This window comes from Anolis carolinensis, chromosome 2 (assembly GCF_035594765.1).
Source record: "Anolis carolinensis isolate JA03-04 chromosome 2, rAnoCar3.1.pri, whole genome shotgun sequence".
NCBI lineage: Eukaryota > Metazoa > Chordata > Lepidosauria > Squamata > Dactyloidae > Anolis > Anolis carolinensis.
This window is the reverse complement of record NC_085842.1, coordinates 219,430,519-219,453,095: the sequence shown is the minus strand read 5'-3', so window position 1 is coordinate 219,453,095 and position 22,577 is coordinate 219,430,519. Positions and strand designations below refer to the sequence as shown.

At 38.2% G+C, this 22,577-nt stretch overlaps 1 protein-coding gene across 3 annotated transcripts in view; it reads right to left on the bottom strand.

Annotated features, from left to right (window-relative positions):
- slc44a1 (solute carrier family 44 member 1) overlaps window positions 1-22,577 on the bottom strand; it is a 116,229-nt gene that overhangs the window by 84,147 nt on the left and 9,505 nt on the right. Inside the window, exon 2 of one of the 3 annotated variants that reach the window (XM_062971808.1) lies at window positions 7,057-11,681. The exons of the other annotated variants lie outside the window; for them this stretch is intronic. Coding sequence (XP_062827878.1) covers window positions 8,027-9,928 — 1,902 coding nt within the window. The 5' untranslated portion in view covers window positions 9,929-11,681 and the 3' untranslated portion in view covers window positions 7,057-8,026. Of the gene's footprint in view, window positions 1-7,056; window positions 11,682-22,577 lie in introns of those variants that run through there. 3 annotated transcript variants of the gene reach the window in all.

The following is a 22,577-nucleotide window of genomic DNA, read 5'->3' as shown; positions in this document are numbered from 1 at the left end:
AGCAATATTACAATCGGCTCTCCAGATCCACTGAATCTGCTGCATCCAGAGATTGCACCATCCACATCTTTAAAATATCCCAAATTGGAAAAAAATCCAAAAAGCAAACCTTGATTTTACCATTTTATACAAGGGACAGCATTTTACTATACTATTATATATAATTTGACTAGAGGATTCAAGGATTTTGCTATCCACGGAAAGGGGGAGGGGGAAGGGCAGGGCACAGGGGTGTCCTGGATGCAAACTCAAGCAGATATCAAGAGCCTACTGTACTGAGAAAAGGCAGACTAAATTGACAAGCATGTTTCATTGTACTCTCAACTCAAGCAGCTTGAAGTGACATGTTCCCATTAAAAAAAATCATGACATTTCAGAATGTGAAATATACATTCAGAGAACTGATATCATCTCAAGTGTTGAAAGCTGGACTAAAAGTATCTGTTAACAACTTACAATGAAGATTCAAAAAAACCTCAGGCAGTTTGATAAATTTCAGATTGCACAGCACTGTTGTTGGTACATATAAGGTAAAAATGTCAAGAAGATAGTAGCAAAGAGTATAAGCTTTTTTCAGAATCAAAACAAGGAAGTATTGAGTTTGCATAGCAACATGTCAGGTTTATCCATGTAAAAAAAAATGTTACTTATAACACAACTTATGAAGGGACCAACTTATGAAGTGACACACTAAGGCAAAGCTTTCCAAAATATGTGTTGCAACATGTTAGTGTGTTAGCTACAGTGTGTAGGTGTGTCACCGGAATGTAACAAGAAAACTCTGAGTTTATGTGAAATAAGCAAATCATATTTTTTAAAATATAAATGAAAGGTTTTCATGAGATACGTTGTGTACCCACACTTGTCATTATTACAACTCATGTATGTGTCCTTATCTCTCACAGAGGGTTGGTTTAATCCCGAATTTGCTTATAAAACTGAATTACTGTGTTACAAAATAATGCATGTCCAAAAAGTGTGTTGCCAATATAAAGCTGCGTAGGTGATAGTGAGGGGCTCTGTGGTAACATGTTGCTTCCCACCTTCTCCTCTTTTCTCCCTCTGAAAAAATGCAGGGAAATTCAAATATGGAGCTGTTGAAACAGCAGTATTATCCTCCCAGAGCACAGACCCTTTCTCCCACCTCCCTCACTGCCCACTATTTTCCTCACCAACCACACTCCCCCCCCCCCCCCCCACTTTCTTTGCTTCTAAAACCCTATTTCCCTCCCACAACTCAGGGGGTGCTTTGTGTTTTTTCTGCATGGCAGAAGGGGACTGGACTGAATGGCCTCTGGGGTTTCTGCTATTATTATTATTGTTATTATTATTATTATTATTATTATTACTACTACTACTACTACTACAAAGGCTGGATGGCCATCTGTTGGGGTGCTTTGATTGTGTTTTTCCTGCATGGCAGAAGGGGGTTGCACTGGATGACCCCGGGGGTCTTCCACTGAAAGACTGTTATGTTTATGTTAGTTAAAATTCTTCATTTTATATACTGTATTGTTATTTCTCTCCCTTTTTTGGCACTGTGTGAAGTAGTTCACAAACATTCTCCATCCATCTACCACTACCCCGGCCCATGCCTGATAGACACACACACATACACACACACACACGATACATAATATATAATATAAACATTTCTTGGAGCTCCATGAGAAACTTTTACTTCAAAAACGGCTCTGTAGCTGTAAACATTTGAGAACCCCTGGTGTAGAGATATCTTGCAATTTTGTATTCTAACTTTACTCCAGTTCACCCTGGCACCCTATCTAATAAGCGCTACTGATCTCACAATCAGCTTGACCTTTATGCAATTTGTAGTTCACCACTGTGTGTTTTCTCCTCTTACTATGCTCCAGCATACAAAGTCTGGGAACACTGGATACATGCAAATACTTTTCTAACTATGAATTATCATTCTAAATAACTCATAGGAACATCTTTGAACTGGCTGATTTAGAACTCTTATGAAAAACACAAGTCAACATAAAGTGTCTTCAGCTCAAGCCCTTAAACAGGGCAAGTGTGACGCGGTCAGTGCCTCTTTTTTCTCTATAAATCTATGCGCTTTTCAGAAGTGAGACTTTTGCAATGCGTAATCAGCTAGTTTTAATTCAGTCAAGCAGAAAGGTCTCATTTCACTGCCATTAATTCTGCCCCATCTTCAATCTATCTAAAGCCATTGTTGATTACAATGGCATTTTTCATTTGGTACAAAATCCTGCAACCAGACTGTTAGTTGAGATTGGTTATAGGGACCATAAGAACCCCTTTGCTATAATAGCTCCACTAACTGGTAGTCTGTTGACAAATGCAATTCAAAGTGCTGATTATGAAAAAAAAAAAGCCCTATGAAACTTAGATCCAGGTTTTCTTACAGATTGTATTAAAATATAATTAATCTTTGGTATATTTTAACTGCATTTTAATATATAATTTGCTTTGAGATCTGATTTTAGAGAAAAGACGGAATGTATATGACTTTATGTTGGTTGTGATAATGATCACAATATATTCCCACCATTGCCAAAAGGCAATAGTGGATCCCACTGTTGACAATAGCAGCCAAATTGTCTCATTTTGAATTTATTACCAAAAGATGACTAAGCAAAGAGAAGTTTCTATCATTTTTTTAGAGACCATTATTAAACAGGAAGTGAGGTCCTTTGAAACAGGGCATACTCCTAAATATGATCAATATACCCGCTTTGACCCTTTCCTTCCTCCTGAATTCACAATGAATTATCAATTCTATCTTGTGGTCCATACCATATCAAGAAAATTCATTGTATATTTCTTTGTAAATCTTGACTTGCTATTTTCCTTGCACTTACCTGTTATTGCTATTAGGGTCTATTAATTAGGGAATGATATATTAACCTAAACTTTGTATAACATATCTGATAAAACAGATATATGCACTTTCTTCACAGCCTTATAATGAGCTAATTTCCCCAATGAGCATATCATGCTACAGGGGGAAAAATCCTTGAGCTTCCAAGTTCATCAAATACATGTGTAGTGTACTCATGATTTATGAGAACTTCAAGACCACATATGAGTTCACAAGGCATATAAACAATTTATTGGTAATATTTTGGAGGGAAATGAAAATAACCTCTAAGTATTTATCTGTATCAATAAGGGGGGAAATTAAGTGCTTGAACTTTCAAACTGCTTGGATCCTTCCACTGCTGACCAAAAACTTCAATATTTACAAGTTTCTGCTAAGATTTACAACACAAATACCCCCTCCCAAGTTATACCTCAGAAGAATTAGAAATTATTAGGTGACAAATTTGAAAAAGTATATAATTCATATTATGAAAATACTGTAATGCTAAGCAGCCTCCAGTCTTTCAAACAGCTCTAGAGAATACTGCATTACAAGAAGGCAACTAAAAAGGCATGTTATTTCCCCTTAGCACAAATGACTTGAATACCTTATTACCATACAGCACTGAACCTATATTACTTTTGGAAATCCTTGGCATCTTTAAAATGAATTTTGAGCATATAACTTACCACTTAAAGAATATATTATTAATGATTGTAATCAGACAGAGAAAGCAAGTTTATAAAGTAGGCTTCTTTATTCATCCATCACTGTCATGATCATCATGTGCTTCCTTATGCCACCCACATCTCTGCCTGCCCTTTAAGGCAATCACGTTATTTTGTTCTCACCAGGCTAGAGTTACAAACTAAAGAGGTTTTGTAGGTTTGTTTTTAATTGAATTTGTCGGAACATGAATCAATTACAAAACCTTTCATTTCAATATGAGGGATAACAGGCTTCTGTACATGCAACTTGATAGGTCTTGATGAATTACAATTCCCAGCATTTTTCGCCACTGGTTAAACTGGCTAGAACTGGCGAGGATTGAAATACTACAGCATCTGGAGCACTGCATTATTTTGATGTCTACAGATCAGAGATAAGCATGCACAGTTGGCTTCTTGGCTTAAACCAATAGTTTTTTCACTTCCTACCTTTTCACCTCTATTAATATATTGAGAAACATCCTGGGTGCTGCAGCAAATGGTGGTATGCACTTTAGATTGCACCTATTTATTTATTTATTTATTTATTTTATTTACCATATTTATATCCTGCATTTCTCAACTCAGGAAGAAACTCAAGGCTCACTTGTAGTTCTTCAGCCATCAAGCAGGTAATAAAAGCTTGGCTTTACTCCCTGCCAGTTAGAGGTGGTTAATAAAACCGGGATAAGGAGATTTCAGGCTTACAGAATGGTGCCTTTGTAAAAATGTCTAGACCTATCAACTATTAGACACACAATTGGAATACCGTATCTAGACAGTATCCTTCTGGGTCATCTTGCTGGGATGTGACTAGGAGGCACTGGAAGGCCGTACCCAGAAGTGGTGCTGGGATACTCCTGTTCAAACCCCTGGCCGTTGACCAGGGAGATACCTCAGGGTTCCATTTTGTCCCCCGTGCTGTGTAACATATACATGAAACCGCTGGGAGAGGTAATCCGAAGTTTGGGTAGGTATCACCCAACTCTACTACTCCTTTCAACCTAAAGCCAAGGAAGCTGTCTTAATCCTAAACCAGTGTAGCATCAGTAATGGACTGGATGAGGGCAAACAATTTAAAAATTCATCCATACAAGACAGAGGGACTCTTAGTCAGTCGGAAGGCAGATCAAGGAATAGGGATGAGGTCACACTCCCCCTGAAGACACAGGTCCACAGTTTGGGTGTCCTCTTGGACCCAGCACTAATCCTGGAGGCCAGGTATCAACAGTGGCCAGGAGGGCCTTTGCACAATTAAAACTTGCATGCCAACTGTGCCTGTTTTTTGAGAAGCCAGATCTGACCACGGTGGTACATGCCTTAGTTACATCCTGTCTGGATTACTGTAATGCGCTCTACATGGGGTTGCCTCTGAAGAGTGCTCAGAAACTTCAGCTGGTCCAAAGAGCTTCAGACAGGTTGCTAACCGGAGCTAGCTACAGGAAGCAGACAACCCCACTGTTACAGCAGCTCCACTGACTGCCAGTCTGTTTTCGGGTATAATTCAAAGTGCTTGTTATGACCTATAAAGCCCCAGATGGTTCAGGTTCAGGCTATTTGGCTGACCTCATCCTCTTGTATGAATCTGCCCAGGCCTTGATATCTTCAGAAGAGGCCCTTCTCTCGGTGCCACCTCCATCTCTAGCTCGGTTGGTGGGAATGAGAGAAAGGGCTTTCTCTCCCGGTGGATGTCCCTCAACTCTGGAACTCCCTGCCCAGGGAAGCAGGGAGTTCCCTGCTATCCTACCAGTGGCAGGCTAAAACCTTTTTATTCAGCCAGGATTTTAAAGAAGAAGGTTTTTAAGATCAAATAATGGGGTGCTGTAGTTTTTAGCTCTGAATATGTTTTAATGGGTTTTAACTTTGAATTTTAATACTGTTACAGTAGAGTCTCACTTATCCAAGATAAACGGGCCGGCAGAACCTTGGATAAGCGAAAATCTTGGATAATAAGGAGGGATTAAGAAAAAAGCCTATTAAACATAAAATTACGTTATGATTTTACAAATTAAGCACCAAAACATCATGTTTTACAGGAAATTGACAGAAAAAGCAGTTCAATACACAGTAAGGTTATGCAGTAATTACTGTATTTATGAATTTACCACCAAAACATTGCAACATTTATTACAAAAACAATGACTTCTAAAAGGCAGACTGCCTTGGATAATACAGAACCTTGGATAAGTGAAACTTGGATAAGTGAGGCTCTACTGTATGTTTAATTCTGTTTAATGCTTTCATATTTGTATATTTTAAATTATGTGGTCATACTTTTAATGTAAGCCACTTTGAGTCTTCCTCAGGAGAGATAAAGCGAGTACAAATGATGATGATGATGATGATAAGGTAAGTGGAGTACCTGCATTTCCTCCTCTTCCCCTGAGACAATGATGGGTAGAGTCCCTGAGAATACAGTGGTAGCACCTCATTCCTCCTCAAATATTTTTGCAGTTTTTCCACTTTCACAGGGAGACTATGGCCCTAACCCACACAAAAGTAGAAGACAAGTGCACATCTAACTGTGGAGAAGCCTTTGTACACAGTTCACAAATGCACCAATGCTCCTGGATATAGAAGCACCAAGCAAAACAGGCCAGCTCTCTTTACAGAAAGGAGCAATGAGGAGGGACCACATTCTGTAACACTACCAAAGAGGTAGAAAGGATGCTATTTATTTTAATTTCTCTTTTTGCTAAAATAAAACCAAAAACAAACAAAAACAAAGTGTGCTAGACCCACAGTACTTTGCCAGAAATTGGCTGCCGCGGCTGCCCAATCATGTTCTAGCAATAACAACAGTCCTAAAGAAAATCTAGCAACAGGAGAAGGAAGGGGTTTGGAGCTTATTAAAGGTATGCCTACAAGTGCTGATTTTATACAGGTGAAAAGCAGGAGTACAATATTAATTCTATAGTTCTGGGGAAAAATACTGCCATCCATATAAAAAGTGAATATGAAAAAACTCACCTGGAAACAATGGTGCACAAGTCTAATTCTTGAATTTGACTATTCAAACCTGAGATGGGATTAATCTGATTCTAAAGTGAAAACAACCATGACTCTAACATTTGGTGAACTGAAGCTTATCAGCTCAATTTATGTCAAGACTTGATGTGGCAGAGGATGGAATCCCCTTTGAATCCCACCGCTGCCACCAATTTATGTAGGGAGCTGAGGTGGCGGAGAATGGGGTCCCTTTTAGAATCCCCTCAGCTTTGCCACCAATATTGTACAGAGGTGAGGTGTCTGACAGGAATGTGAGGCCGGGATGGAACCCTTTTGATCCCACACACGCACACACACAGATACCACCACTTAATAAAGATGTTTTATAAGAGATGATGCTAATTAATTATTTCTTTGATTATCTTCTTCTTCGCTGCCACCAATGGAGACGTCAGGCAGATGGTACTGGTTCCTTTAAGCTTTTTCTATTTGTTCCACTTCAGATGTTGATGTTACTTAACTTAATATGAGAGTATGACAGAGGCTTGATTTGAATAAAATCAAAACAAGTTTATTGCAGGTACAGAGCTTGATGGTTTCAGATAACTTGGTAAAGGCACTTCGCTTAATGGTTACAAACGGTTATGAGGTGGTTAAACTTTCAAAATACTTCTTTCTTTAAGTTACACTAAACCCTGATCCTACTGGATCCCCTGGTATTAATTTCTCTAATCCACAGACTCTACAACTGACCCTAGACAAATCACCTAACTTGCCTAGTCTGGTCTAACCTAAATCTGACTCAAATCTTTCTATTTAAGCCAGTCTGATTCTCCACACAAGAATCAGATCCACCACTGTGACTGGAAAATCACAGACTCCTAAAATAAATCCTTTTATTTTAGGCCTGACCCAAATTCTTCTGAGTCACACTGATTCTCTACCTGAGAATCAGTTCCTTCACTGTGGATGGAAATCACAGACTGCTGGGTTTTAAAACATTCCCCTTTTCCTTTCCAAGAGGCGGTTGGCTCCGCCCCTGTTGCTATGGTAACCTGTTCTAGCATTCTAAGATGGCTACCTTCCCCCATACATATGGTCAACTGAAATACTCACCATTTTAAACTTAGCCAAACCTGGCTGTTCAAACAAAATCAAATATACATATAATCTATAAACAAAATATAATCATACACTTCTTTACACCTCCCAACCCATAAAGATTATTTTTGACTTTTCTACATCCCAGAATTGTCAAAAATAATATGGATTGTATCTAAACATATACCACAATACATGTTAACATACATTTAACATATAATCTTATCTTTTTATCATGCAACACATAAACCATAAATACAAACCTCCAATGTTGCATATACACATAGCATATTCATATCTTATCATCTTTTCTGCTGTTAAGATTCACAACCTTAAATCAAAAGACATTTTAAAATACATTTTCCATAAATCATATTTCTAACAGTTTAATTTTTATTCTGGGTTATCCCCCAAGTCTTTATTTATACACTGGACCAAAACATCTTCCAGACACTTTGTCCAACTCATAGCAATCTTCCTCTCCAGCCCAGTTGGTACAGTTCTTCGACGTTTCACTCTGCGGAGCATTCCAGAGGTTAACGTGTTGTTGGGGACAATTACACTCATCTTTCCCAGCAACACAATGAACTCTCTCTGTCCCAAAAAGTCTTTTGCGAAACTTCCAAGAGTCATTCAAGAAGTCCTGGGAAACATAGTTCATGTACTTTCGTAGAACATCGAAAGTAAACTGATGATAGTTAAAACTACCAATCTCTGACGCATAGAAATCCTCAAAACTCTCTCCATCGAAACACAATCTTTGCTTGCTTCCTGATTTGCTGCGATCAGCAACAACTCTTGGGCTCAAGATGTCCATCTTCTTTTCCTCTTTCACTGAGATATTCTTTGGGGTACCGGTCACTACTCTGTTCTCCTTCCAAGTGTCCATCAGTTCCTCAGGCTCTCCCGCACACAGCAATTCAAATGGTCCAAATCCGGTGTTTTTCTGAGGTAAATCTTCCTCTGGCCACAACTGTTGACCGTGTTCTGTATTTGCGGTGACTGAAGAGGCAACCACTGAGTTGATAGAATCAGTTGTAATCTGTGAAGAGGCATTCAGACCTCTCCCCTTTGTAGTACTAGACTTTATCTGCAAAGTCTGTCCTGACCAACTGCCATCTTCCTTTTTATCTTTACTGGGAACCACATTGTTTTTTCTGTTAGCACCAAGCAACTTCATGTTACCATCTTTCTCTGGCAAATCTTTTGTAAAGGCACAGTCACTTTTTAAACCATTACTCTTTATAACAGTATTAATTTCTCCACGGTGTTCAAACAAATCATTTTCATAAATGACTGGCACTTCTAAATCCCCAATTACCTCAGCTTGCTCCACTCCTGTGTCACCACGGCACTGAATAGGGACCTCAGCCACTGGTGACACATTTACCTCAGCCACGCAATGAATCTCAAGCTGTGACTCAGATAATTTCTTTTGGAGATTTACGATTCCTCCATCTTCAGCAGAATCTTCTACTGGTTTAAATTGAGATCTTACAAGATTAACAGAGTCGTTGTTTTGAGATGGCTTCGACTCTGAAGGATAAACTTCTACTTTACAGTATTTGAAATATTTGCCATACTCCACAACCGTCCTCTCAATTGGTCTCTGTCTTTCTATACAGCCATACCAATTGACTAACTTATTCCAGGCTTCAATAGGAATCACCTCATAGTCCACTCCTTCAATGGAATATCTCTTTAAAGTCTGGGTTTCTGAATCTGCAACAAGTTTTGAGTTGTCAATGGGTCCTGGGTAGTAATCATGCTTTCCTGCATAATACAGGTCCCAGCTTTCAAAACCCACATATCTCTGCCACTTTTTGAACCACTTATAATCAATCAGGCACCAAGAATCCCCTGGGCACAATGGCATTTTCAAAAGTGATGTGAGCTCAATCCGCTGCATCTCCACATCCTCCTTAGTGTATTTAGGAAACCTCTTTAAGGCTGAATCAACAGGATTAAGGATGGGAGTCCCTGGTTGTGCCTCCACAGAAGGCTGAGACAGTGTCAGCTTCTGTCTTTCCCATTCAATCTCCATCTTTCTCATCTCTATCTCTTTTTCCAATTTCATCTTTTCCATCTGTACCTGTCTCTCTTTATCCTGTGCTTCTGCCTGTCTCTGTTTCTCTTTATCCTGTGCTTCTGCCTGTCTCTGTTTCTCTTTTTCCTGTGCTTCTAATTCTAATTTCCTCAACTCTAATTGATATCTCATCATTGCTTCTGACATGGTGGTCTGTTGTTCAGAATCTGAACTCTCTTCCCCTTGGTACACCTCTACCTCTCCTGCTCCTCTTTTCTGCTTTCTGGTGGCCATTCTTTATAACTTTTATCTCAGAAATTTTAATGAGCGATCTCAGGCACCAAATTAGGGATGTTATACGTATCCCGCCGCTTGCCGCCAAATAATGTGGAGAACCGAGGTGGCAGAGGATGGAATCCCCTTGAATCCCACCGCTGCCACCAAATTGTACAGAACTGAGGGTGACAGGAATGTGTGTCAGAGATTTATGTAAAGACTAAAACAACAACAAACATTATTCATATACACCTTCCTTGCTTTCTTAAATTGCAGATTGATGTAACAGCAGAAACCTCAAACTCACCTTCCTCCTCTCTCCTTCTTGCTTCTAGATAAATTACATTACTTCAAGTGCCCTATCACAGTACTTAAAGAGAAAATTCCTAAGTCTTGTCAGAGTGCTTTAGGATTGCAGAGTGGGTGTGTCATATCCTTTTTCTAATTAATGGCTCAACCCGTAAAGCTCTTAGTATTTATTCCATTCCTTTTATATAAGATGAGAGCTTGATAAGAACATAACTATTTCATCTGGCTTTTACTAGTTTCTGAGTCAAATAAATTAAAGATTGGTCATAGAATCATAGAATCATAGAATAGTAGAGTTGGAAGAGACCACATGGGCCATTTAGTCCAACCCCCTGCTAAGAAGCAGGAAATCGCATTCAAAGCACCCCCGACAGATGGCCATCCAGCCTCTGCTTAAAAGCCTCCAAGGAAGGAGCCTCCACCACAGCCCCGGGGAGAGAGTTCCACTGTCGAACAGCTCTCACAGTGAGGAAGTTCTTCCTGATGTTCAGGTGGAATCTCCTTTCCTGTAGTTTGAAGCCATTGTTCCGTGTCCTAGTCTGCAGGGCAGCAGAAAACAAGCTTGCTCCCTCTTCCCTATGACTTCCCTTCACGTATTTGTACATGGCTATCATGTCTCCTCTCAGCCTTCTCTTCTGCAGGCTAAACATGCCCAGCTCTTTAAGCCGCTCCTCATAGGGCTTGTTCTCCAGACCCTTAATCATTTTAGTCGCCCTCCTCTGGACGCTTTCCAGCTTGTCAACATCTCCCTTCAACTGTGGTGCCCAAAATTGGACACAGTATTCCAGGTGTGGTCTGACCAAGGCAGAATAGAGGGGGAGCATAACTTCCCTGGATCTAGACGCTATTCCCCTATTGATGCAGGCCAGAATCCCATTGGCTTTTTTAGCAGCCACATCACATTGTTGGCTCATGTTTAACTTGTTGTCCACGAGGACTCCAAGGTCTTTTTCGCACACACTGCTGTCAAGCCAGGCGTCCCCCATTCTGTATCTTTGATTTCCATTTTTTCTGCCGAAGTGAAGTATCTTGCATTTGTCCCTGTTGAACTTCATTTTGTTAGTTTTGGCCCATCTCTCTAGTCTGTCAAGATCGTTTTGAATTCTGCTCCTGTCTTCTGGACTGTTAGCTATCCCTCCCAGTTTTGTGTCGTCTGCAAACTTGATGATCGTGCCTTCTAACCCTTTGTCTAAGTCGTTAATAAAGATGTTGAACAGAACCGGGCCCAGGACGGAGCCCTGCGGCACTCCACTTGTCACTTCCTTCCATGATGAAGACGACGCATTGGTGAGCACCCTTTGGGTTCGTTCGCTTAGCCAATTACAGATCCACCTACCCGTAGTTTTGTCTAGCCCACATTTTACTAGTTTGTTTGCCAGAAGGTCGTGGGGGACTTTGTCGAAGGCCTTACTGAAATCCAGGTACATCCACAGCATTCCCTGTATCGACCCAACTCGTAACTCTATCGAAAAAAGAGATCAGATTAGTCTGGCATGACTTGTTTTTGGTAAATCCGTGTTGACTATTAGCAATGACCGCATTTGTTTCTAAGTGTTCGCAGACCACTTCCTTAATGATCTTTTCCAGAATTTTGCCTGGTATCGATGTGAGGCTGACCGGTCCTGTCTATTGTTCTGATCCCCAATATCCTTTGCTGCATAACAAGAAAAAAGACAAACCCTATACACTCCCATTGCTGTGGGAGAGAGGATGGGGCCCTTTGCTTACTTAGATCAGTTTAACTTCACATCAGATAAATGGTGCAGCCAATCACAATTTTGTTTAGCCTAGCTACTGTGACAGAAAAATCAGCGGAGGAGGGAATGATGGAGGGGGGATACAAAACCAAAATGATGGGTTAGTGAGTAGGATGAGAAAGAGTTGAGTTCGAAGATAACCTGAACAAGACGTTATTTAGAACAGAGAGGGTGTGCTAGCTTATTATAAATATTTACAATTGTCCATTTACATTTGCAGTTTTAATGTATTCACTTAATTGATTTAAAATGTACTTTCTGGGGATTTCTATGTTCTCCAGTGTAATTCTATGGCCAACTTCATTTAGTCATGATGGACAAATCTTTAAATTCTTCAATGCACTTCTATTGTCAGCTTTCAGTTGAAGTTGGCCAAACAGCTGTTCTGGACACATAGATATTCCTTGAAAGGTCTACTCTCAGGTAAACAGAAAATAGCAATTTTTAATTTGTGATTATTTTTTACTTTCACGGGAATTCTGAAACTCAGTCTAACCCCAGAAAAGTGGAGGACTGATGCTTTGTTCGGGATACTGGCATGTAACATTCTGATATCACTGAAACTAAGGTGTAATATTTTAAACGCATTCTAGTGTGTTAGTTTGGGTGGACCCAAAGGTTGCCATTCTCTTATTCTATGGGCCAAGTTTGAGGTACACTACAAAAGACATCATAATTCCTTTTAAACTATGCAGCTGCTTTTAGACTATGAAGAGTTCAAAAAAGTCAGAATTTGATGACTTCTGGGGGCCAGAACCCTCTAGGAAATGTCTACATATGTCACTAGTACAGGGCAGAACATTTGTTTTGCAGACTGTAAATAATATATTAGGGTTCTGATAAATATGATGGCAGTATACCATCATATTATGTAATTTTTTAAACTCAAGGTCATGGAAAACAATTAATTCTGCGGGAAAAGAGATGCAGGGAGTGAGAATGCTGCAAATATCCAAGAAATTCCATCAAATGCATAGAAATAATGTACATTTTTTAAATAGCTTACTTGGGAGCAATGCCCACAAACTAATGGCATAGTAATCCTGCAGTAATATGAGAAAGCTGGCAATTCCATTCACTCCCAGGTGCTGTAGGCTATATTTCTGAGAAAGGAACTGGCAAAATCACTTCTGAGTATTCCTTGACTAAGAAAGCCCTATGAAATGAATGGGGTCACCATAAGTCAATAGACAACTTGACAGTATTTATGCACAAGGTTAAAGGATAAATCGTAATGGCTGCCATCCGGTTGGATAATTCCAAGAACAGGAGATCTAGTCAATTGCTGAATCATGAATTACACATAGATAAATCACATTGATTCAATAACTGTCTGCTCTAGTCAGGAATAACAATGGAATATAGGCCAATGAGTGTAGATAACCATCACCAACACCACAGCGCTAACATTCACAAATATTTATACTCTTCAGCCCTCTACCCTTTTGTCTGATTTAGTATGCTAAAATATCTCAGTACAGTACAGAAATAGTGAAGTTATTGTATAAGTTAAAGTAATTAGTGTTGTGATACACTATTTAATATTTATTACAATACAGGAAACAGCCTAGCTGAAATAAAAGGACCTTATTTCAAGACCAGATTTTCAATCTGAGAAATATGACAAAGCAAAACTTAAAAACAATTCTATCTTTCACATCCTATTAACATTACACATCTAACATTATTTTCAGTATTTGAAATTGTGAACTTATTACTAGCTAAAACATTCCTAGTTTTTTCAGTTCTCATCAGTCTCTTTTATCACTCCATTTTCCACCTTAATGGAATATGTCCAATACAATCAAATCCTGCATGAGTTTAAGCAATAAAATAAGATTATTTTACTTCAGCACCTGCAGTTTAGCATCTACTTGTTCACTGCTCACAAGCAGCAATGTTATGCAAGAAAGTAATTGGGAAGGTATTTCCTTTGACCATGGATAGAGTATAGCAGTACATACTATTCCTTATACCAGTGATTCTCAACCTGTAGGTCCCCAAATGTTTTGGTAGTCAACTCCCAGAAATCCTAACAGCTGGTAAACTGGCTGGGATTTCTGGGAGTTGCAGGCCAAAACACATGGGATCCCACAGTTTGAGAACCACTGCCTTATACAAAATGCCTGAGACCACAAGTATTTGGGATTTTTGATTTTTTCTTCAGACTGTAGAATATCTGTAATTGCATATATCTATCCTTAGTCTGATATCTTGGAATTGGGACCCAAGTCTAAACATAAAATTCATTTACGTTTCATATACACGTTATACAAATAGTCTGAAGGTAATTTCAAACAATATTTAAAATAATTGTATGCGTCTTTGTGTACACCAAACCATCAGAAAGCAAAAGTGTCACTATCTCAGCCATTCATGACAACTTCAAATTTTGGAGCATTTGCCACATAAAGCATTTGCTCAACCTTTGCCACATAAAGCAGAAATAGTACTGTTGCAGCTCTGAGGCAAAGAGTGAATAGCATAACAGCAGCCTGCTCTTAAATAGCCATCTGTGACTAGTTTATTTCTCAGGTAAGGATGACTATATTGCTCCAATTCTGTAGTAGTCATTTGGGACTATTCAAATCAGCAGCAATATTCCTTTGAGTCAACCACTGATTTTAATTAAGAATGTACACATAGTGAAGACTGAGTAGCTATTACTCAATTGATTAGTGCACCTGTAAGATATTGCTTTAAAACACACTTGACTGATATTGTAAATATTATCACTATGATTCTTTTAATGCCCTCTTATCTAAGTACAGTACAGGCCCCAGATCCACATGGGACGTTCCTGGACTTAACAATCAAAACATGAAACATCAGTTTGTGGCAAACCTTATTGCAATGAATGACTTTCACTAGAAGCATAGCATAAAATCAAGATAGGGGAACAAGAAAATGCTCAGAGAGAAGATCACTCTAGCATCTGTAGGTCTTCCAAGATGGCTCTATGGGCAATGTTCGGCAGAATCGTATCACAGAATCATGCTGGAGGGCCTAGAAAATGTCTAAAGGGAACGTATTTTTCAGACCCTAAGTGAAATCATGGGTACGGGTCCTGGTGAAACGAGGGTTGTACTGTGATATACACAATTGATTCCATTTGGACTAATTACTATTTTATCACACCAGCCTTTTTATTTAGCAGGATAACTTTGGGCTTTAATTACTTTTTATGTCTATAGAAAACTAAAATCCAGGACAGGTCACAAATGGGGAAACACAGCTTGCACTTTAATTAAAATGCTTTCTTTAAATTAAAATAAATATAATTGTAAACTACTTTGCTATTTAAAAAAAAATCAAAGCAGTGACCAATGGATCAAAAACTCAGCCACCAGAAATGTAACTTTCAGTCACATATGTTTCCACTAATCAACATTTTATTATAATAGAATTTTTAAAATGCTGTATTTTTTAATCCAAGAGAACACCTCTGTAGGAATTTCTACGTTCTCAGCAACACTCTATGATCAACTTTTACTGGAACTCTCACCATAAAATCACACTGGAGTCCTAGAGATTCCAAGAGAGGTGTTTCCTCTAGGAATCTCTAGGTCCTCCAGGGTGACTCTATAGTCAACTTCCATAGTAAGTGATTACATAGTTGCACTGCAGGACCTAGAGATTATTAGATAAGCTTTTAATCAAATCTATGAATAATCAATAATCAAATGCAAAAATGCCTACAGTTATGGAGGGACAACTATATGTGTTTTTGTGGCCTAAAGCTTACTCACTAGTTGCACCTGATGAAGTGGTCTAAAGCCTTTTTTGTTACCACACTTTCAGTCTTCAAGACCCAACTACATCTTCCAAAGTCTTTCATCTGATTTCAATATCATGTTACCTACAGAAAATTCAACAGCTAAAATTCTGTTTTACTTTATGTATGCTTTCTTTAAATTAAAACTGAGGCCTCTACTTTAAGAAAAAGGAGTTGCTTTTAAAGGCTGCCTGTGCTATCTCTTGGTCATCTTAGACAAAACCAAGTACAGGTAATTTTCTCTCAAATGACAACCAATTATCTCACATATCTCTAGCACTGCAATTCTTGTGAAGACTCACATAGTTAACAAAATGCTCTGGATAGAATCAGAATGAAGGGATTATAAAATATTTTCAAAATCTAAAATTACATTCCAGCACAGATTATTGCATATGAATATATCTGGCTGATTGCTGTGAAATTCTATCTTTCAGGAAATCAAGGAAACAGTCTGCTGATGTAAACTTGCCATGAATACAGAAGGTGGCCTGAAGCTATCATGAGTAGCATACTATTTACTGTCTAGAAAATACTGTCTGGAGTATATTAAGCTATTAACATCTTCTTCAATTATCTTCTATCGCACCTTCTTTCATTACACAGGAAAGTGTTTTAGAACCAAGCTGGACTTAAAGGGCAAATCCAACCACAACTTCGCTATTTACATACAAAGTGGGATGTGCTTGAGCCTGGGAAGGAGTATATACAGTAGGGAGGTTAAAATAAGATTCTATCCCTGACTATGCTTTGGTTATCTACTTCAAGTTCACTTCTCCTCCTCTCTGGCACACTTCCAGAATCAGACATGAGCTAGGGGGAAAGTACGGTACTTAGAGGCATGAAAAGAAAGTTAAAGCTTTGATCCCTATTCTAATCCTGTTCTTTTCAGACAAAAATATATACATATCTTGCTGTACATACAAATAGGCCCAGCATCTATGTGAAACAAATACTTTATTATTACATTATTATCATGTATATGCTACTCTAATGCTGCATGTAGACTAATTTATAGAATTGTGATTCTGAAAATGCAATCACAGTAAAGGCAAAGATTTTCCCCTGATATTAAGTCTAGTCATGTTTAACTCTGGGGGTTGGTGATCAACTCCATTTCTAAGCAGAAGAGTCAGTTTTCTCCATAGACACCTCCAAGGTCATGTGGCTGGCATGACTGCATGGAGTGCCGTTACCTTCCTGCCAGAGTGGTACCTATTGATCTACTCACATTTGCATGTTTTCGAACTGCTAGGTTGGCAGAGGCTAACAGTGGGAGTTCACCCGGCTCCCCGGATTCGAACTGCCAAACTTTCGGTCAGCAAGTTCAGCAGCTCAGTGGTTTAGCCCACTGTGCAACCGGGGCTCAAAATAAAATAAACATAAGTTTTGTTTATAAACAAATGTAGGTTTTGTTTGTAAGAACAAAGTAGCAAGGCTATTATATGTCACATCTCCAAAATTCTTGGGACCAGGAATATTTTGGATTTCTGATTTTTTTGGATTTTGTAATACCTATATTTGGATATTCATATTTAATAAAGTATCTTAGAGATAGGATACAAGTCTAAAGATTTGATTCATACACATTTTATATACCTAGTCTGTAGGTAATTTTATACAATATTGTTAATAAATTTGTGCACAAAACAAAGTTTGTGTATACTAAATCATGAGAAAGCAAAGGTGTCACTATCTCTTTTTTAATTTTATTTTTAAGGTGTCAGTATCTCAGCCACCCATGTGGACATTTTTGGATTGTTGAGTTATGGTTAAGGGGTGCTTAATCTGTAGCTATACAACTATAGGATATCATGACTTAAAAGCTCATTGACATTGATTTTTCAGTTTTTAAAAGAAAAGTTTCAGAGTGGATCCTGATTAATGTTGATGGCTTCCCATTATAAACAGTTCAGCCCCCAGTTCTACTTTTCGACTACGACCTTACAAGATGTAGTACTGAAGCATTTACAGGTGTCAAATAAACACCATCAATAACATTCACATGCAAACTAAAATTTAACTTTGCTATAAGAAGCACACACATTCATGGTTTGCCAAACACTCCCTTCTATCATCAAATATAATGGGTTATTCCAAGGTTTTGCAACTTGGTACCCCTCTGGCTCTTCAACATTCTGACTAGAAATTATTGAAGCTTGTAAAAATTTAAATATGCTTTCTACAGCAGATATTCCAGTTCAGGACACTAGATAGACTTACTGGTCCTCAAAATTACCCTAGATATTGAAAACTATTACAGTTCATGCCCAACAGTGGCCTGTGACAATATGTATTAAAAGCAAAAATAAATGTGAAAATTGTCATTCTGGAAGACTTGTGTTCCAATCCTGATATTTTCATTGAGTAACTACAGGGTTTCTAGAAACAGGGATATCTGTGCTAGATCATATCAGCTAACTTCAATACACAGCTTTGGACTTGATGCACTGAGAACCAAGACCAGCAATAAAATAGAAAAGAATAGCAGTTATACCAAACTTCTACAGTGCTGAATAAATAATAAAAAGTATTTAATACATACTACAGTATCTTACCTCTGGCATGGATGTTATATCACTAGGGTACTTTTATTTTTATCAATTTCTTTCAATCAAAACACTCTACACCATGAGACTAATCTACAAAGCATCTGGGAAACCAACAAAAAAGGATCCAGTCCCACTGAATATTTTGCTGATTCATGTGATAACATGATTTTAAATTAACAAGCAAACGTGAGCAAAACACCTTTATTCCTATGTTGCTATTGCAATTACATGATTACATACAGTAACAGGAAAAACAGTGTGTACTTTTATGGATACTATCAAAGGTGCACATATATTATGTATGCCTTAGCCGGATATGGATTCTTACTTTGTAATGTATTGTTGAGCAACAGGGTTCAAATTCAAAAGATACAAGTCAAACTGAGAAAATATATTTCTTACTGCTTTGGCCCAAATAAATTTTCTCCTGAAAAATGCATCTGTTCATTCTGCAAGAAGATGATTTGCATCCAGGCTTTACACCCTTTACACCCAGTAAGTGTCCTAGTTACGCCATGATTTAATTTACATAGTCATACATCACACATATTTCTTACCAATGAATTTTTACATATGTTAAACCCTGTGCACTCTACACAGATTTTATTTATCTATATATATAAAAGAGTGATGGCATCACGGCAATTCACAAAACAACAAAAGTACAGGCCCCCCAACCTCAAAATTTCACAACACAACCCATCATCCACGCCTCAAGGTTGATACAACAAAAAGAAAAGAAAAATAAAGTCCTAATTAGAGGGAGAGCAATAATTTTTTTTATCCAATTGCTGCCAGTTTAGAGGGCTAATCTCTGCCCACTTGGTTGCCTAGCAACCAAGGGACAGCCAGGTTTCAGTTAGGGGACAGGCAGATTTAGGCCTCACTTAGACTTCTTCCACAGATTATCTAATTTGCACTAGATTATATGGCAGTGTAGACTCAAGGCCCTTCCACACAGCTATATAACCCATTTATAATCTTATATTATCTGCTTTGCACTGGATTATCTTGACTCCACACTGCCATATAATCCACTTCAGTGTGCATTTTATACAGCTGTGAAGAAGGGGCCTCATATAATCCAGTTCTAAGCAGATAATTTAAGATTCTCAATATACAGTAGAGTCTCACTTATCCAACGTAAACAGGCCGGCAGGATAAGTGAATATGTTGGATAATAAGAAGGGATTCAGGAAAAGCCAATTAAACATCAATTTAGGTAATCGTTATACAAATTAAGCACCAAAACATCATATTATACAACAAATTTGACAGAAAAAGTAGTTCCATGCGCAGTAATGCTATGTAGTATTTACAGTAGAGTCTCACTTATCCAACACTCGCTTATCCAACGTTCTGGATTATCCAACGCATTTTTGTAGTCAATGCTTTCAATATATCGTGATATTTTGGTGCTAAATTCATAAATACAGTAATTACTATATAGCATTACTGTGTACTGAACTACTTTTCTGACAAATTTGTTGTCTAACATGATGTTTTGGTGCTTAATTTGTAAAATCATAACTTAATTTGATGTTTAATAGGGTTATCCTTAATTCCTCATTATCCAACATATTCGCTTATCCAACGTTCTGCCGGCCCGTTTATGTTGGATAAGTGAGACTCTACTGTACTGTATTTACAAATTTACCACTAAAATATCACAATGAATTTAAAACACTGACTACAAAAACATTGATTATGAAAAGGCAGACTGCGTTGGATAATCCAGAACATTGTATAAGCGAATGTTGGATAAGTGAGATTGTTCTTTAATATGAAATAATTACTGGGATAGAATAATGCAGAACAATATAATCTCTAAAACCAGGACAGTAAATAAACAGGGGAATTCCACACAGGAAACAATCGGGGCCAGCTAACACCTCCCAACAAAGTATTCCCATCATCAAAGTCTGGAAAATCCTCTGTTTTCTCAGGGCCACAGACAGTAGAAGCACATAAAATATCGCAAACAACACCACTCTGAAAACAAGGGAATTCCAGACAGGAAACAATCAGGGCCAGCTAACACCTCCCAACAAAAAATTCACTCAGGGAGGAAACAGCCAGGCTTTAAAGCTGCAAGGCCATTACATCCTAATCATTTTTCCTAATTGAAGCATTCATACTTGCCTCCAACAAACAAAAAAACCCAATCAGAAATATTGTATATTCACAACCTTTAGGAAATAATATCCCCTGATGGTGCAGCGTGTTAAAGCGCTGAGCTGCTGAACTTCTGGACTGAAAGGCCACAGGTTTGAATTGGGGGAGCGGAGAGAGCCCCCACTGTTAGCCCCAGCTTCTGCCAACCCAGAAGTTCAAAAACATGCAAATGTGAGTGCATCAATAGGTACTGCTCCGGCGGGAAGGTAACGCCGCTCCATGCAGTCATCCCACATGACTTTGGAGGAGTCTACGGACAACGCCGGCTCTTCGGCTTAGAAATGGAGATGAGCACCAACCCCCAGAGTCAGACACGACTGGACTTAATGTCTGGGGAAAACCTTTACCCTTGACCTTAACTACCACCAATTCCTCAATACTTTATTTCCCATACCACCAGACTTCGCCACAGCAACGCGTGGCCAGGCACAGCTAGTCATTATATAAATTACATCTTTTTAAGGAAAGATAGAAGATTACTCAGTTGATGTAGAGATGAAAAAATATTTCTACAAATTTACGAAATATGTGAATAACACATTCAAGGAAATCTCCAGAGTAAAAGTCAGCTGGAAAGGATAAGGAATGATAAAAATTCCAGAGAAGCAACTTTTTAAAAATTGAATTACTGAATAAGATTATTAAGACATCAGGCTGAAGACTTGCAATGGATGATCCAGACAAGCCTGATCCCTTATTAAAATGCATTTCAGATCACAAAAATGGCAATTTAAATCTCTAGAAGCATTCTCACATGACGTCAGCTGAATCACAGTGCCAGCATGTGGCGTAAGGTATGACAACAAAAAATTAGTAGAAAGCAGACAATTTTTAAAATATTTTAAAAAAACAAAAATATCCAAAGCATGAAAACAAAATAAAGCAGGAGTGCAAAAAATAGGTTTAAGCATAAAGAAGATCAGAAAGCCATATGGCTCTGAAATAAGACATTATAAACTAAAGAAATACCACATCACACTCACAAAATCCTATGGCACTTTAAAAACTGAGATAAAGGATTTGCAGATATTGTCCACTGCTTGAGGTGCATAAAGTGTTATGTTAAGATAACAAATTAGCTTAGCAAAAATCAGTTAAATACTGACATTAACTTGAGTAATAGTTCTTGTTGTTTCTGAACTCCTGAAATACCAGAAAGAAAAAAGGCATAAAGAATTTAAGCAAAATATGAAAAAAATGTAAAAAAAATTAAAACCTCTATTTTTATTTTTTTAATCTAAAAAACAAAACTGGAAAATTTGGAAAAACACTACAAGTGAATTGAAAGAATGCTTATGTGATAGTGAGCACTCCAATGCTCCAAATCATAACAATGGGTATAGAAGGGATGGAGGTAAACAGGCCGAAAGGCACATTGTTACTACAACCTGAAGAGAAAGCAATGCAGGAAAAACAAATCCAAGTTGCTGGTAAGCTACTCACAATGGTGATCTGTAGACTAGTGCTGGTCCACAACCTAGCTACCTGATGTATTGGGAAAACAGTGTGTTAAGGACCAGTGCCATATTTATGCCCATTTACTATAATTTGTTTTTTCAATTTCCTGGAAGCTTGCTGTGCACTGGGAGCTACTAGATAGCTAGGAACACTGGAGGAAGAAAATGTAAGAATGATAAATGATGGAAAACAAATAATTTGCAATATTGGTTTTAAGTCCGGTGTCTTTATTACTGTCAATTTGTTATAAATGATTACACTAATCTATAATTGTTTTCCAACCATGTGATTCAAGATATGGAATTGGAAAAATTATTGGAACCTAAAAGGTTTAATTCTGCTCCCAAAAGAGTCCATCATCAATCTACAGAAGAAATATACAAAGTAAGGGCCCATCTACATGAGTAAATTAGTTGGGATAGGGGTGAATGGACTCCATGGTGTCCACATGATGGATTAGGTTCATTCACCCTAATGTGGCTTTTCAATAAGTTTTTGAAAGTTGTAGGATGCTCTGGAGGAGTTTGTGGTGGTGTGAACAGTATTCAGAAACAGCCAGACCTGTTCACTGTTTTTCCCCAGGCTCTGGCTCAGGGACTTCCTCCTCTCATCCTAAGATTACCAGTGACCACATGGCTTGA